This window comes from Bos grunniens, chromosome 21 (genome assembly GCF_055505025.1).
Source record: "Bos grunniens cultivar Pamir isolate PY7600 chromosome 21, Bosgru_T2T1.0, whole genome shotgun sequence".
NCBI classification, from domain to species: Eukaryota; Metazoa; Chordata; class Mammalia; order Artiodactyla; family Bovidae; genus Bos; species Bos grunniens.
In genome coordinates, this window is record NC_141185.1 from 47438613 (window position 1) to 47451861 (window position 13249).

The 13249-nt window shown below is 50.4% G+C and overlaps 1 protein-coding gene across 1 annotated transcript in view; it reads left to right on the plus strand.

Annotated features, from left to right (window-relative positions):
* Positions 1-13249, plus strand: part of AP3B2 (adaptor related protein complex 3 subunit beta 2) — a 36836-nt gene that overhangs the window by 13806 nt on the left and 9781 nt on the right. Inside the window, exons 5-14 of the mRNA XM_086364356.1 lie at positions 3156-3316; positions 3562-3628; positions 3728-3910; positions 4037-4320; positions 4591-4645; positions 4986-5057; positions 5334-5396; positions 5752-5884; positions 6165-6274; positions 7405-7581. Coding sequence (XP_086220482.1) covers positions 3156-3316; positions 3562-3628; positions 3728-3910; positions 4037-4320; positions 4591-4645; positions 4986-5057; positions 5334-5396; positions 5752-5884; positions 6165-6274; positions 7405-7581 — 1305 coding nt within the window. The remainder of the gene's footprint in view (positions 1-3155; positions 3317-3561; positions 3629-3727; positions 3911-4036; positions 4321-4590; positions 4646-4985; positions 5058-5333; positions 5397-5751; positions 5885-6164; positions 6275-7404; positions 7582-13249) is intronic.

Below are 13249 nucleotides of genomic sequence, written 5' to 3' on the forward strand. Positions count from 1 at the left end.
GGAGCCTGGTGGGCTGAAGTCCATGGGGTCACTATGAGTCAGACACGACTGAGCGACTTCACTTTCACTTTCCACTTTCATGCATTGGAGAAGGAAATGGCAACCCACTCCAGTGTTCTTGCCTGGAGAATCCCAGGGATGGGGGAGCCTGGTAGACTGCCGTCTATGGGGTCGCACAGAGTCGGACAAGACTGAAGCGACTTATTGAATTGAATTGAATTGAAATAATGTATAATACTGTTTTATAAACAGCATCATATATGTGTTCCTCTAAAATTCACTTTCTTTTTGTTATTATTACTGTTTAGGGGGCTCTTCTGCACAATAGTACCAATCTTTTCTGTCAGCCCAGACTGAGACTCTGTTTGCTTTGCGGCCGGCTAATGTTGTTGACTCAATTCTGACAAACCTCCAGTTCGCAAGCAGTTAATCCAAGTGTCCCTATATCCTGTCTTTATGCAGTTGGTTCCTTGAATCCTCTGTGAGGATTTCATTATTTAGGTTTAGCACAAGATCTAAGCCAGGGTGGATCTGAATCTTGGTTTTGTCCTCCTGGTTTTATGTCTTCCTCTAAGATGTTAATAAGCTATTCCAACCAGGGCAACAGACTAAATCCCATGTATCATGTTTCCAGGTTGACACTGATCTGCTAGTAAATCTTCCCCAAGTATTGCATTTTACCAAACTGTGGATCCACCTAACTGCAGTCAGCTGGTATTTTCCCATCTTGTTAGAAGGATCTCAACAGCAAAAAAAATTTCTTAACACCTTCTATGTGCAAAAGGCTGTGGTTATCTAGAGATAAAATAGACATGAATTCTGCTCTTAAAATGCTTACGTACTAAATGAAACAAAAGGCCTACATCAAAAATGGCAGTCTAGGAAATGCTATGAGAGACCCCCATGGTGCTTTGCTGATATCAAGATATATAGTATTAATATATGCCAGCCTAATTACCCTACTAAAAAGGAAAGGGGTTTATCTGGGGGGGGTAACTTCCTGTTGAATCCATAATCATTTCCAAATGTTAAAAAAAAAAGAAAATAGGTTTCAGCAGTGGATGTGATATGACTTGACTCTAAGAAAATACAGACTCCTGCTTTTAAAATAAGTGCTTTGAAGAACTTCCCTGGGGGTCCAGTGTTTAAGACTCCGGACTCTCAATGCAGGGGGTCCGAGTTCCGTCCCAATTGAGGGAGATCCCACACGCAGCAACTAAGATCCAGTGCAACCAAATAAACAATAAAGTAAAATCATGACTTCATAAGATATTTTAAAAATAAATGAAGTGCTTTGAAACTACCTTTTCAAAAACCAGTTCTGGAATTTTAGCAAGGAGGACCATCATTTTCACCTGTAATTCTGTGGCTCTCCTCTTTGCCTATTTTAGAAACTCATGGTAGCACCTACTCTTTAGTGTTCCAGGACCTCTTCCTTTGCCCACTGACCTTCAAGATGAACAGTAATTTACATCTGCTGCTGCTCTCATAATCTCACGACTACAGTACACTGTGTCTAAGGCTCTTCTCAGGTGTCTTATTGTTCAGTCGCTCAGTTGTGTCCAACTCTTTGCTATCCCATACACTGTAGCTTGCCAGGCTTCCCTGTCCTTCACCATCTCCCAGAGCTTGCTCAAACTTATGTCCATTGAGTCAGTGATGCCATCCAACCATCTTGTCCTCTGTCGTCCCCTTCTCTTTCTGCTTTCAATCTTTCCCAGCATCAGGGTCTTTTCCTGTGAGTTGGCTCTTCTCATCAGGTGGCCAAAGTATTGGGAGCTTCAGCTTCAGCATCAGCCCTTCCAGTGAATATTCAGGATGATTTCCTTTAGGATTGACTGGTTTGATCTCCTTGCAGTGCAAGGGACTCTCAAGAGTCTTCTACACCACCACAGTTCAAAAGCACCTATTCTTTGGCACTCAGCCTTCTTTATGGTCCAACTCTCACATCCATACATGGCAACTAGAAAAACCATAGCTTTGACTATATGGACCTTTGTCAGTGAAGTAACGTCTCTGCTTTTTAATATGCCATCTAGGTTTGTCATAGCTTTGTCATAAGTTTGTCAAATTTATGTCTAAGTTTGACATAGCTTTTGTCATAGCTTTTCTTCCAAGGAGCAACCGTCTTTTAATTTCATGGCTGCAGTCACCATCTGCAATGATTTTGGAGCCCAAGAAAATAAAGTCTCTCACTGTTTCCATTGTTTCCCAGTCTATTTGCCATGAAGTAATGGGACTTGATGCCATGATCTTAGTTTTTTTAATGTTGAGTTTTAAGCCAGTTTTTTTACTCTCCTCTTTCACCTTCATCAAGAGGCTCTTTAGTTCCTCTTTGCTTTCTGCCATAAGGGCAGTGGCATCTGTGTCTCTGAGGTTATTGATATTTCTCCTGGCACCTCTTGATTCCAGCCTGTGCTTTATCCAGCCCGGCATTTTGCATGATGTACTCTGTATACCAGTTAAATGAGCAGGGTGACAATACACAGCCTGACGTACTCCTTTCAGGTGTCTATAGGATGCAGTAGGCACAAAGAGGAGGGGCTTACACACCTATTCTCTTTTAAACATGTGGAGGAAGGGGAAGAAGAGCAGCTTTTGAGAGTTTGCTGGGGGAGAAGACTGAAAGGGTGAACTTTAAAAAGAATATTTAGTTGTCTGTGCTGGGTCTTAGTTGCAGCATGCAGGATCTAATTCTCCAACCAGGGATCAAACCTGGGCCCCCTGCATTGAGAGCAGAGTCTTCGCCTCTAGACCACCAGGGAAGTCCCTGAAAGGATGAACTCTTGGGAAGGGAGAGCAGGTTGCATTTGCTGGCAGTCTCCTCCACCATAAACACAAAGACACCCTCCTAGTCTGCACACACTCCTAAGAAACAAGGTGCTTCAAGAATTTTAGGCATTCTGAAAGTCTGTCACTCTCCCTGAAAGTGAAGCAGCCCAATGGCACATCCCTCCAGATATCAGATTTCTGTTGCAGGGCCGAGTCAGTGCCCTCAGGCAGAGCTCCCCAGGCACCCGGCACCAGCACCTCATCATCTAGGCTTAAGACAGACAAGGAAACAAGAGTGGGTGGCAACCAGGGACAGTGAGTTCCCCTCCCATCAGGGCGCCCGCTGCCCTCCCATGGCTCTGCCTCTGCCACCTTTGCCCTAGGACCCCAACCAGCTGATTCGAGCCAGTGCCCTCCGCGTCCTGTCTAGCATTCGTGTGCCCATCATCGTGCCCATCATGATGCTGGCCATCAAGGAAGCTGCCTCAGATATGTCTCCCTATGTGCGGAAAACAGCTGCCCATGCCATCCCTAAGCTCTACAGGTATGCCCCAAGCCACTGCCCATCCCTGGCCTCTCCCAGTTTTGAAGGCTGATTTTGTTGTTTGTTGTTTTTAAGTCTTTAGGTGGTTTAAGACAGTTTGGGGAACAGATAGAGAAGGAGGACATTGGAAGCAGTGGCTCACACCTCTTGATCAATAGGGTTGGGGGGAGAAAGGGGAGCACATCTCCAGCGGGTATTGGGAAGGCTGGAGAGGAGGGAGGGGCAAACAACAGTTTCTCCCTCAGTTTGGATTCTGACCAGAAGGACCAGCTGATAGAGGTCATCGAGAAGCTTCTGGCTGACAAGACCACGGTGTGTATATGGACACACAGAGGTGGGTGGTGGAAAGGTGCCAGGCCAACCCCTTCTGTCCTTCCCCTTAATGTGCTCCTGCCTCTGTGGGTTCCCCAGCTGGTGGCGGGCAGTGTGGTGATGGCCTTCGAGGAGGTGTGCCCCGAGCGCATCGACCTGATCCACAAGAACTACCGGAAGCTCTGTAACCTGCTCATCGACGTGGAGGAGTGGGGCCAGGTGGTCATCATCAGCATGCTCACCCGCTATGCCCGCACGCAGTTCCTCAGCCCCACCCAGAACGTGAGTGGCCTGGACCCCCAGGCGCAACCGCGACCCGTGGCCTAGCAGAGTGGGTAGGAGGGCTTCCAGGAGGAGGTGTCCCCTGCCCCACCCGCCTGTTCCCCACCCCTCCCACCCCACCCCCAGGAATCTCTGCTGGAGGAGAACTCTGAGAAAGCCTTCTATGGCTCCGAGGAGGATGAGGCCAAGGGCCCGGGGTCTGAGGAGGCAGCCTCCACGGCGCTGCCCGCCCGGAAGCCCTACGTCATGGACCCTGACCACCGGCTGCTGCTGCGCAACACGAAACCGCTCCTGCAGAGCCGCAGTGCCGCCGTGGTCATGGCCGTGGCGCAGCTTTACTTCCACCTGGCTCCCAAGGCAGAGGTGGGCGTCATCGCCAAGGCCCTCGTGCGCCTGCTGAGGAGCCACAGGTGCGTGCCCGCCCCGCCCACACCCCAACCCGCCCACGGCCCAGCCACGCCTGGAAGGGGGCTGCCTCTCCGCTTCCCCCTACCTAGAGTGCGGCGCCCTCCACCCCAGCCCACCGGCCCCTCTACAATGACGCCAGTCCCACCCTCCTACCACCTTCCCCGACACCCGCCCTCTCCTCCCTCCTCTCGGGCCCACCTCCCTTCCCTGCCCGCGCCTCCTGGCCTGGCCCTGGCCTAGGGACCCGGTTCCTCTGCTGTTCCTCTCCGCAGTGAAGTGCAGTACGTGGTGCTCCAGAACGTGGCCACCATGTCCATCAAGCGCCGGGTGAGCACGTGACCCAGGCCTGCCCTCGCGGTCCGACGGGTGGCTCTGCGGGGCAGGGGCGCTGGGGAACGCAGGATGGGATGATGCCTTGGCAGTGTGGAGCATGGGAGGGGGAGGCCGTAAATGCAGGTGGAGATGCAGGACCCGGACCCCCAGGGTAGAAGCCCTGATGAAGAAAGATAGGGTCGGAGCTGAGGGGGTGGGAAGAGCTGACAGTGGAAGAGAGTGCAGGGGCAAGAAGGACGCTGGGCCCTGGATGGGGGAGGGTCTCGGGGAGGGGCGCTCTGGAGAAGGAGCAGGGCTCTGGTGGCGCTCCCTGGGACCACCTCTCTCGTGCCAGGGTATGTTTGAGCCGTACCTGAAGAGCTTCTACATCAGGTCCACTGACCCCACCCAGATCAAGATTCTGAAGGTGAGTGACGGACAGTCATGCCTGTGGCCTTAATGAAGGATTAAGGAAAGCACAGAGGGACTTCCCTGGTGGTCCAGTGGTTAAGAATCTGCCTTGCAATGCAGGGGACACAGGTTTGAACCCTGGTCAGGAAACTAAGATCCCACATGCCACAGGGCAACTAAGCCTGCTGTGCCACAACTAAAACCTGATGCACCCAAATGAATAAATACTAAAAACAAATGAAAGCACAAAAAGCCCACTGGCACCCCGTGCCCCTTTTCTGCCTCCTTGCAGCTGGAAGTGTTAACTAACCTCGCCAATGAGACCAACATTCCTACTGTCCTCCGGGAATTCCAGGTACTGGCTAGGGACCAGCTTGTAGCCAGAGAGGCCCATGAGAGTTGCCCTGTAGCTCCTTATGCTCAATGAGAATCATCTTGGTGGATTAAATCTTCTCTTTAGAACCCAAAATGGAGAAACTGTTATTTCATGTCCCTTCCCAATGCCGTCTGCAGGCTTTGGGTCAGGGAGTCACCGGGTAATGGATGAGGGTGTCATTCCTTTCCCCAAAGTTTAGTCTCTGGCATGATTGGTCACTGAATGAGGGGTAACAGCTTTCCAGAAGGTCACCCTCAAGTCTGCAGAGTCACTGCCGAGTCAAGTCTGAGGGATCACCACCTTCTGGGGCTCACTCTGTTGTGGCCTCCCGCAGACCTACATTCGCAGCATGGACAAGGACTTTGTGGCAGCCACCATCCAGGCCATTGGGCGCTGCGCAACTAACATAGGCCGAGTCCGCGACACCTGCCTCAACGGCCTGGTGCAGCTGCTGTCCAACCGTGATGGTCAGTGTTTGTCTGTCTGCATGTCCAGCTCTGATGACTTGTGGGTGCTGCCTGCATGTCTGACTGATGGCCAGCAGGTATTCTCCTGTCTGGCCAGTGACAATTCGTGTTCATCAGTCCATCGGCCTCAGTTTGTATCCTTGTACCCCTGCCTCTCTGAGGGCCACTGGAGAAGTACAGGAGGTTGAGGAGCAAAGCCAAGGGCCTGGGGGCATTGCAGGTGTGTCTGCCCATTGTGTGTGGCCATCTGACTGTCCTGGGCTCATTTCCTGTTCCACAGAGCTTGTGGTTGCAGAGTCAGTGGTGGTCATCAAGAAGCTGCTGCAAATGCAGCCAGCCCAGCATGGAGAGATTATCAAACACTTGGCAAAGCTCACAGACAACATCCAGGTGAGGGGGTGACCCCACTGGCTTCCCCAACCCAGGAACCTCCCCGTGATCTTAAGACCCTATAATTAGGGACTTCCCTGGTGGTCCAGTGGTTAAGAATCTGGCTTGCAAGGCAGGGGACCCGGGTTTGATCCCTGGTTGGGGAACTGAGGTCCCACATGCCAAGGGGCAACTAACTCCGTTCACCACAACTAACGAGCCTGTGCCCTGCAACAAAAGATCCTACATGATGCAAACGAAGATCCCACATGCCACAACTAAAGACCCAATGCAGCCAAATAAATGAATTTTTTTTTAAAAAAGATCCTCTAATTAAACTGGCCTTAATAAAAATCAAAAAGAAAAAGAAAAAATCAGGGGCTTCCCTAGTGGCTCAGACAGTAAAGAATCCACCTGCAATGCAGGTGACCCAGGTTGAACCCAGGTCGATCCCTGGGTGGAGGAGATCCCCTGGAGAAGAGAATGGCTACCCACTCTAGTACTCTTGCCTGGAGAATTCTATGGACAGAGGAGCCTGGCAGGCTATAGAGCATGGGGTCTCAAAGAGTTCGGACACGACTGAGTGATTAACACTTTCACTTTTTAAATAAAAAAATCAACTTCCAAACCATTCTTACTGGCTTGGAAGGTCTTTGGGTGGGAGAAGGGGAAAGACGAGACCATGTGACCCTGGTTTGCCTTCCCTTTGGGGACCCCTTGCTGAGCTCCAGCCTGGTCCACACTCATGTTTTCTCTAAAGCTCTGGCTCAGGGTGGCTGGTTGACAGGCGTGTGTTTTTGTGTTGCGCTGCCAAGTTGAAACATTCAGACAAGGCATTCCTGAAGACTCAGGAAGGATAACATGCCATCCTTAGATAGAAAGCATCAAGGGCACAGTGGATCCAGAAAGCCAGTCTTTTATACCAAACTGTGACTGAACTTCCAAGGCTCTGTGCGTGCTCTTGAAACCCTGGGGAGGAGGGGAGATGCTGCCTGAGAAATGCCCACCTAGTATTTTCTCTCCCACCACCTCCCACTCCCAGTTCTAGAGAAGTGAGCGCAGATGGGAGGAGTGCTGGCTCCCTGGCAGGCCACATGCCCACCCACATTCCCACATGCACCCCAGTCCTGACTCCTTTCCCACCCACATAGGTGCCCATGGCCCGAGCCAGCATCCTGTGGCTCATCGGCGAGTACTGTGAGCACGTCCCCAGGATTGCACCAGACGTCCTGAGAAAGATGGCCAAATCCTTCACTGCCGAAGAGGACATCGTCAAACTGCAGGTCATCAACCTGGCAGCCAAGCTCTACCTGACCAACTCAAAGCAGGTACTGATTGAGAGATGCCTCTCAAAGCTCTCTGGGCCCCAGAAACGGCCCAGGTGGTGTTCTGTGGGTCCTCACCAGGTAGGCATGAACTTGAGTACCTCTTTTTGTCAGTTTTTTCATTTTGTATTTTCATTAATGTCTATTGGAGTATAGTTGATATACAGTGTTGTGTTCGTTTCTGCTGTACAGCGCAGTGATTCAGTTATACATATATCAGCACCTCTTTCTGAAGACAGAGTTCAAGATAGGTGGCTGGTCTGCCCATGTAACCCAATGTTCCCCAGAGTCCACGACTACTCTGGAGGCCCAAGGGCATAGTAGAGATGGTGGCCATGTTGAAGAGACTCTTCTGTGGGGCTGTGACTTCCAGTCTGCCAGTGGGAGTGTCCTTACTTGCTGCCTTCAGGATGCTGGGGCCAGAGGGAGGGACGTGCAATGACAGGCCTTGATGGGAGACCACATGTCCCAGGAGATGTGGTCTGTCCTCCTCCCCGCAAAGCTTGGTGATGCTTCACCAGTCTATGCCAGCGATAAGAGGGCACAAGCCTGGGTGGTACTGGTGGTCATTGTCATTCCCATGGTGAAATATTATGAAAGGCACCAAGAACACGGCTCAGCTAAGCTGGAATATCAGGATATTAACAGCCTCTTGAGTGTCCAGCATCCTCTGAGATGGTCCCAGGACACGTTGCTATGAGTCAAGTGTAACGTGCCAGAGCTCTTCAAGGTGCTAGAACACCAGGCGCCATGATAGTTCCCACGCTCACTGCTCTGCTCAGTCAGGCGAGGCAGGGGTTGGCAAACCACCGCCCATAGTCCAAACCTGGCCTGCTGCCTGTTGTTGTAAATAAACTTTTACTGGGCTACAGCCACGTTCATTCATTTGTTTATCGTCTATGGATGTTGTAGCTGCAACAGAGTCCATATGGCCTGCAAATCCTAAAATAGGTCCTCGGCCTTTTGTAGAAACGATTTGGCAACCCTCAGAGCAAACAAAGCATGTGGGCCATCCCCTGGAGGTGGTGACATCTCTGCCGGCCTGAAGGTGGCCTCTTTGCCGTCCCATGGAGTCTTTGGATGGTGGTGTTTGTGCATCTTCTGTGACCCACGGTGGACAGGGTGGGCCCCAGGGCCTCCAGCTGGGGGGCAGGGCTGTCACATGTGGGGCCTCTTGTCAGGAGCTGGGATGGACCGTGGTCGTGTGGAAGCTGTGAGGGGCTGGGTCTGTGGGTGTCAGTATTGTGGGAGAAGCAGATTGGAGACAAGTTAGAGGGAAAGGCACCACAGGGAAGCCTTGGAACAAATATCTGTGCGCCTCCTTTATGCAAACAGGAGAAAAGAGCAGGTGGGAGGAAGGTCTGAAAAGATGAAGCAGGCTAGGTGGGTGGCTGCTGGGTAGAGGGGGTGTCTGAAAAGCTCAATACCACACCAGAGCCCTGAGCCCCAGCATAGTGATTCAGCATGTTTGCATAAGTCTGGGTGTGCCCACGTGGCTCTTCCCTAAGTTGTCCCTGTTAGCTTCTTGTGCATTTATTCATGACCATAATTAACATACATTTTGCAAGTGCCTATTGTGCCTGGCACTGAGCTATGTCCTTGGGTGATGACAACAAGCGAGACGTGTTTACCGGCCTTCAAGTGCTCACAGCCAAGTAGAGGAAACAGCACAAAATGCAGAGCAGTAAGGGCTGCAGTCAGTCTTCCCTGGTGGCTCAGATGGTAAAGAACCCACTTGGCAATGCCGGAGACACGAATTTGATCCCTGGGTCAGGAAGAAAGCCTGGAAAAGGAAATGGCAACCCACTCCAGGATTCTTCCCTGGGAAATCCCATGGACAGAGGAGCCTGGCGGGCTATAGTCCATGGGGTCACAAAGAGTCGGACACAACTTAGTGACTAAACAACAAAGGGTATAGTCAGAGCTGGCACAGAGAGCCATGGGTACAGATGGCTTAGCCCCTCACCTAGGCAGGACGGGGTCCCGGTCCCCATCAGGCCACTCTGAGTAGGCTGTTCAGACAGATGGAACCTCCACACACCCTTCATCCTAAGGCCAGTCCTACAGGCTCCTTAGGATGGTTCTTGGACTCAGTAAAGAGAGCTTTCCTCCTTCCTACCCTCCCTGTCTTTCTCTTTTCTTCTTTCTCAGCCTGTCCTGAGAGTGGTGGAGAATAGGAATTCTCTGTACTCCAGGAGGGAAGTGTTTGCATGTGCCCATGGCCATCCTTGCAAAAGAGCAAGGATGCTCCCCTCTTCCCAGTAAGAGGGTGACATGTTCAACCTGCCACAGGCCACAGCAATCCCAGCCACTGCCCCCTCTCCCATGTGCTGACTCCCACTGCATGCCAGACTCTGGCCCAGGCTGAGTTAAGGAGATGATGGATGAGCTCTGCCCTTCTGTGGCTGAGCAGATAACCAGAGGGTCTAACAGAAGACACACTGGCAGAGGTCTTGGGGTGGCAGGATTAGTGAAGGTGACCATTACAGCCACTTCGGGCAACTGCCTGCTTGAATGCTTTTGGCAGGTAGGTTTGCTTTTGTCTGCTTGATGAGATACCTGGGAGGAGGGTCAGCTTAGGTCATGGTGGGAGCTAAAATCTGGCTTCTAGAGTGAGTGGAAGAGTCTGACAAGTTCTGCATTATTTTTTTTTAGTTAACTTCTTTGATATCGTAAAAATAATGCATGTTCATCAAAAAATGTTTGGAAAATCCAGAGAAATATTATAAGTTAAATATTTAAATTAGCTATAGGTCTACCACTTAGAAAAAACCAGCATTGGTTTTATATTTTCTTAGGTTGTTTTTTTTTTTAATTTGGTTTCTAGATATAATCATCCAGAAATTGTACATTTGTGCCTTGTTCAGTACATTAATATTTTTGTTTCTATTTCCTCATAATGCCTTATATTTAGAAAGTTGTTTCCTCGTTCACATATCAATTAAAATTTTCATGCATAATTTCCTCCAGACTTTTTTTTTCTATTTTTAATCCATTGTATTGGTTTTCTAGTGCTGTGTAATAAATTACCACAAACTTAGTAGGCCAAAAAAACATATTTACTTTCTATTCCCATGGATCAAGAATCCAGGTATGGCCTAGTTGGGTCTTGTAAGTATACGTGCGAGCATGCACACACGGTCGGTCGTGTCCGACTCTTTTTGCAACCCCATGAACTGTAGTCCCCCAGGCTCCTCTGTCCATAGGATTCTCCAGGCAAGAATACTGGAGTGGCTTGCCATTTCCTCTTCCAGGGGATCGTCTCAACCCAGGGTTTGAACCCGTATCTCTTACATCTCCTGCATTGACAGGTGGGTTTTTTATCACTAGCGCCACATGGGTTGGGTCTTATGCAAGGCTATAGTTACAGCTGAGGAACCGGTCAAGTTGGGATTCTCATCTGGAGGCTGTGTTGGGCAAACATTCATATCCAGTTTTGCATGCCCGATGGTAGGACTGAGGCCCTGGCTTCTCGCTGGTTGTCAGCTGGAGATCGTCCTCAGCTCCTTGCCACATGGTCTCCAAACATAGCTGCCTGCTCCTTCAGAGCCGCAAGGGATAAAAGTGTCGAGAGCCAGTCTGCTAGCAAAACTGGAGTTGAACGTAAGGAAACAGTCATGGGGTTATATGGTGCCCCTGGTCACTTCTGCCATATTCTGTTGGTCAGAATCACATTTTAGGTCACACCCACCCTCGGGAGGGGAGCAAGACTGGGCTTCAGGAGGTGGGATTGTGGGAGAGGACCTGGGCATCTGTCCTCCGCATCCATCTAGAGCTTATTTTGGTGTAGCATGTCAGGTGTGAATGTATTTTAATTCCTTTTTTTTTTTTTGAAGAGCTAGTTTCCCTAGCATGATTTAACAGGTGTTTTCAAGGTAACAGGTATGTTGGCATAGGTTCTTTTTTAAAAAATAATTTTGCTTCTTTATTTATGGCTGTGTTGGATCTTTGTTGCTGTGAGGACTTTTCTCCAGTTGTGATGAGTGCTCTGGTTGCCATGCGCAGTCTTCTCCTTGTTGTGACTTTTATTGTTGCGGAACACAGGCTCTAGGCACACAAGCTCTAGTAGCTGTGGCTCCCAGGCCCTAGAGCACAGGTTCAGTAGTTGTGGCGCATGAGCTTAGTTGCTCTGTGGCATGTAGGATCTTCCCAGACCAGGGATCAAACCCAAGACTCTTGCATTGGCAGGTGGATTCTTTACCACTGAGCCACTGGGGAAGTCCTGGCATAAGTTCTTGAAAAGGCATCGATGTTCCCCACTTAAAATTCTTCCTGGCAGCTGGAGCCCTTGGGTCCAACTAGGAGCTTTGTTCAGTTCTTCGTGCACTGGAGCTTGTGTTATAGGCCTTCTTAAACAGCCTGTAATTCTTGTGCATACTGGCTAGGCAAGGCAGGTGTCCTGGGGCTGCAGACTGGATATGATGACCCCTGGGGAATGGTCCAGGGTAATGAACTATAGGCAAATCCTGCAGTGTTGAGGTGGAGGGACTAGCCCCTTCTTGGGTTGGTTGTTGATGGGCAGTTAAGGCTGTGGACAGATGGATTGAAACCTTGAACTCTTCTTTCCAGAATTAGGCAAGGACTTGAGGGGAGGGAGAGAGGGTCTATGATCGGCCAGCTGGGAAATCCATAGAGTTGGATCAGCAGCTGCTTGATAATAGTCAGTGTGGATAAGGACATCTGGTAGCCTTGGCACGCAGGGTGGTGTCTGGCCAAGGAGAGGCAGGTCTACAATGAAGTCCATTTTGATGGGGGCATCCTAAAGGGAGTGTGGGGTTTGGAGTACTTACCTGTGACGGGAACAGTATTGCAGGCGGTGCTGTGCTGGAAGGGACTGAGCTGAACATGAGGCCGCCAAAGCCCCCATTGTAGAAGGAGTGGAATCACAGCAGCTCTCTAGAGTTTTGTCACAGCAGCTACTCTGATTCTGGGCCAGCATCTTGCTGATGGCCCTGCCAGATTACCTGGCTCAGCCGTGTCCAAGGCTGGATGTAACACCGTGTAACCAGAACGTCAGGAAGACCAGAGTCAGTTTGCTGGTCCCATCCTTCAGAATACCCCCAGATACTGTGGCCATCGTGACACGGGATGTATGTACTTGGTGGATTTTGATTGTCTTTGCCATAGGGATGGAGACCTGGATGAGGTCAGCCACAGAGCGTAGGCTGTAAATAGGTAAACAGGTAAATAGAGTGCCGGGTCCAGACACTCTATTTACTCTTGGGTGGGTCCAGGCCTGGGTGCAGCACTAACTGGTTCCTGAACCCAGGAGATGTCACTTAGTGATTCTGATTTTCCTCTGGAAATGGGGGCAGTAGCGCCACCTCTCGGAAGGGTTGTGGAGATTCCATGAGGCAGTGAAAGGCCCCACTAGCACTGGGCACAAGAAGGCACTCCATAAATAGTGGCTGCCACTGTCATTTTGTGAAGATAGGAACAGGGCAGAAGTTGAGATCTGGGGTCCTGGGCTCTAGCTCCCTTGACTGCAGACTGTGAGCCCCATGTTTACTTCAGCAGACCCTAAAGTGGCTGCGGTTTGCTCCAACCTCATTAGCACCCCACTCCAGTACTCTTGCCTGTAAAATCCCATGGACGGAGGAGCCTGGAAGGCTGCAGTCCATGGGGTCGCTAAGACTCGGACACGACTGGGCGACTTCACTTTCACTTTTCA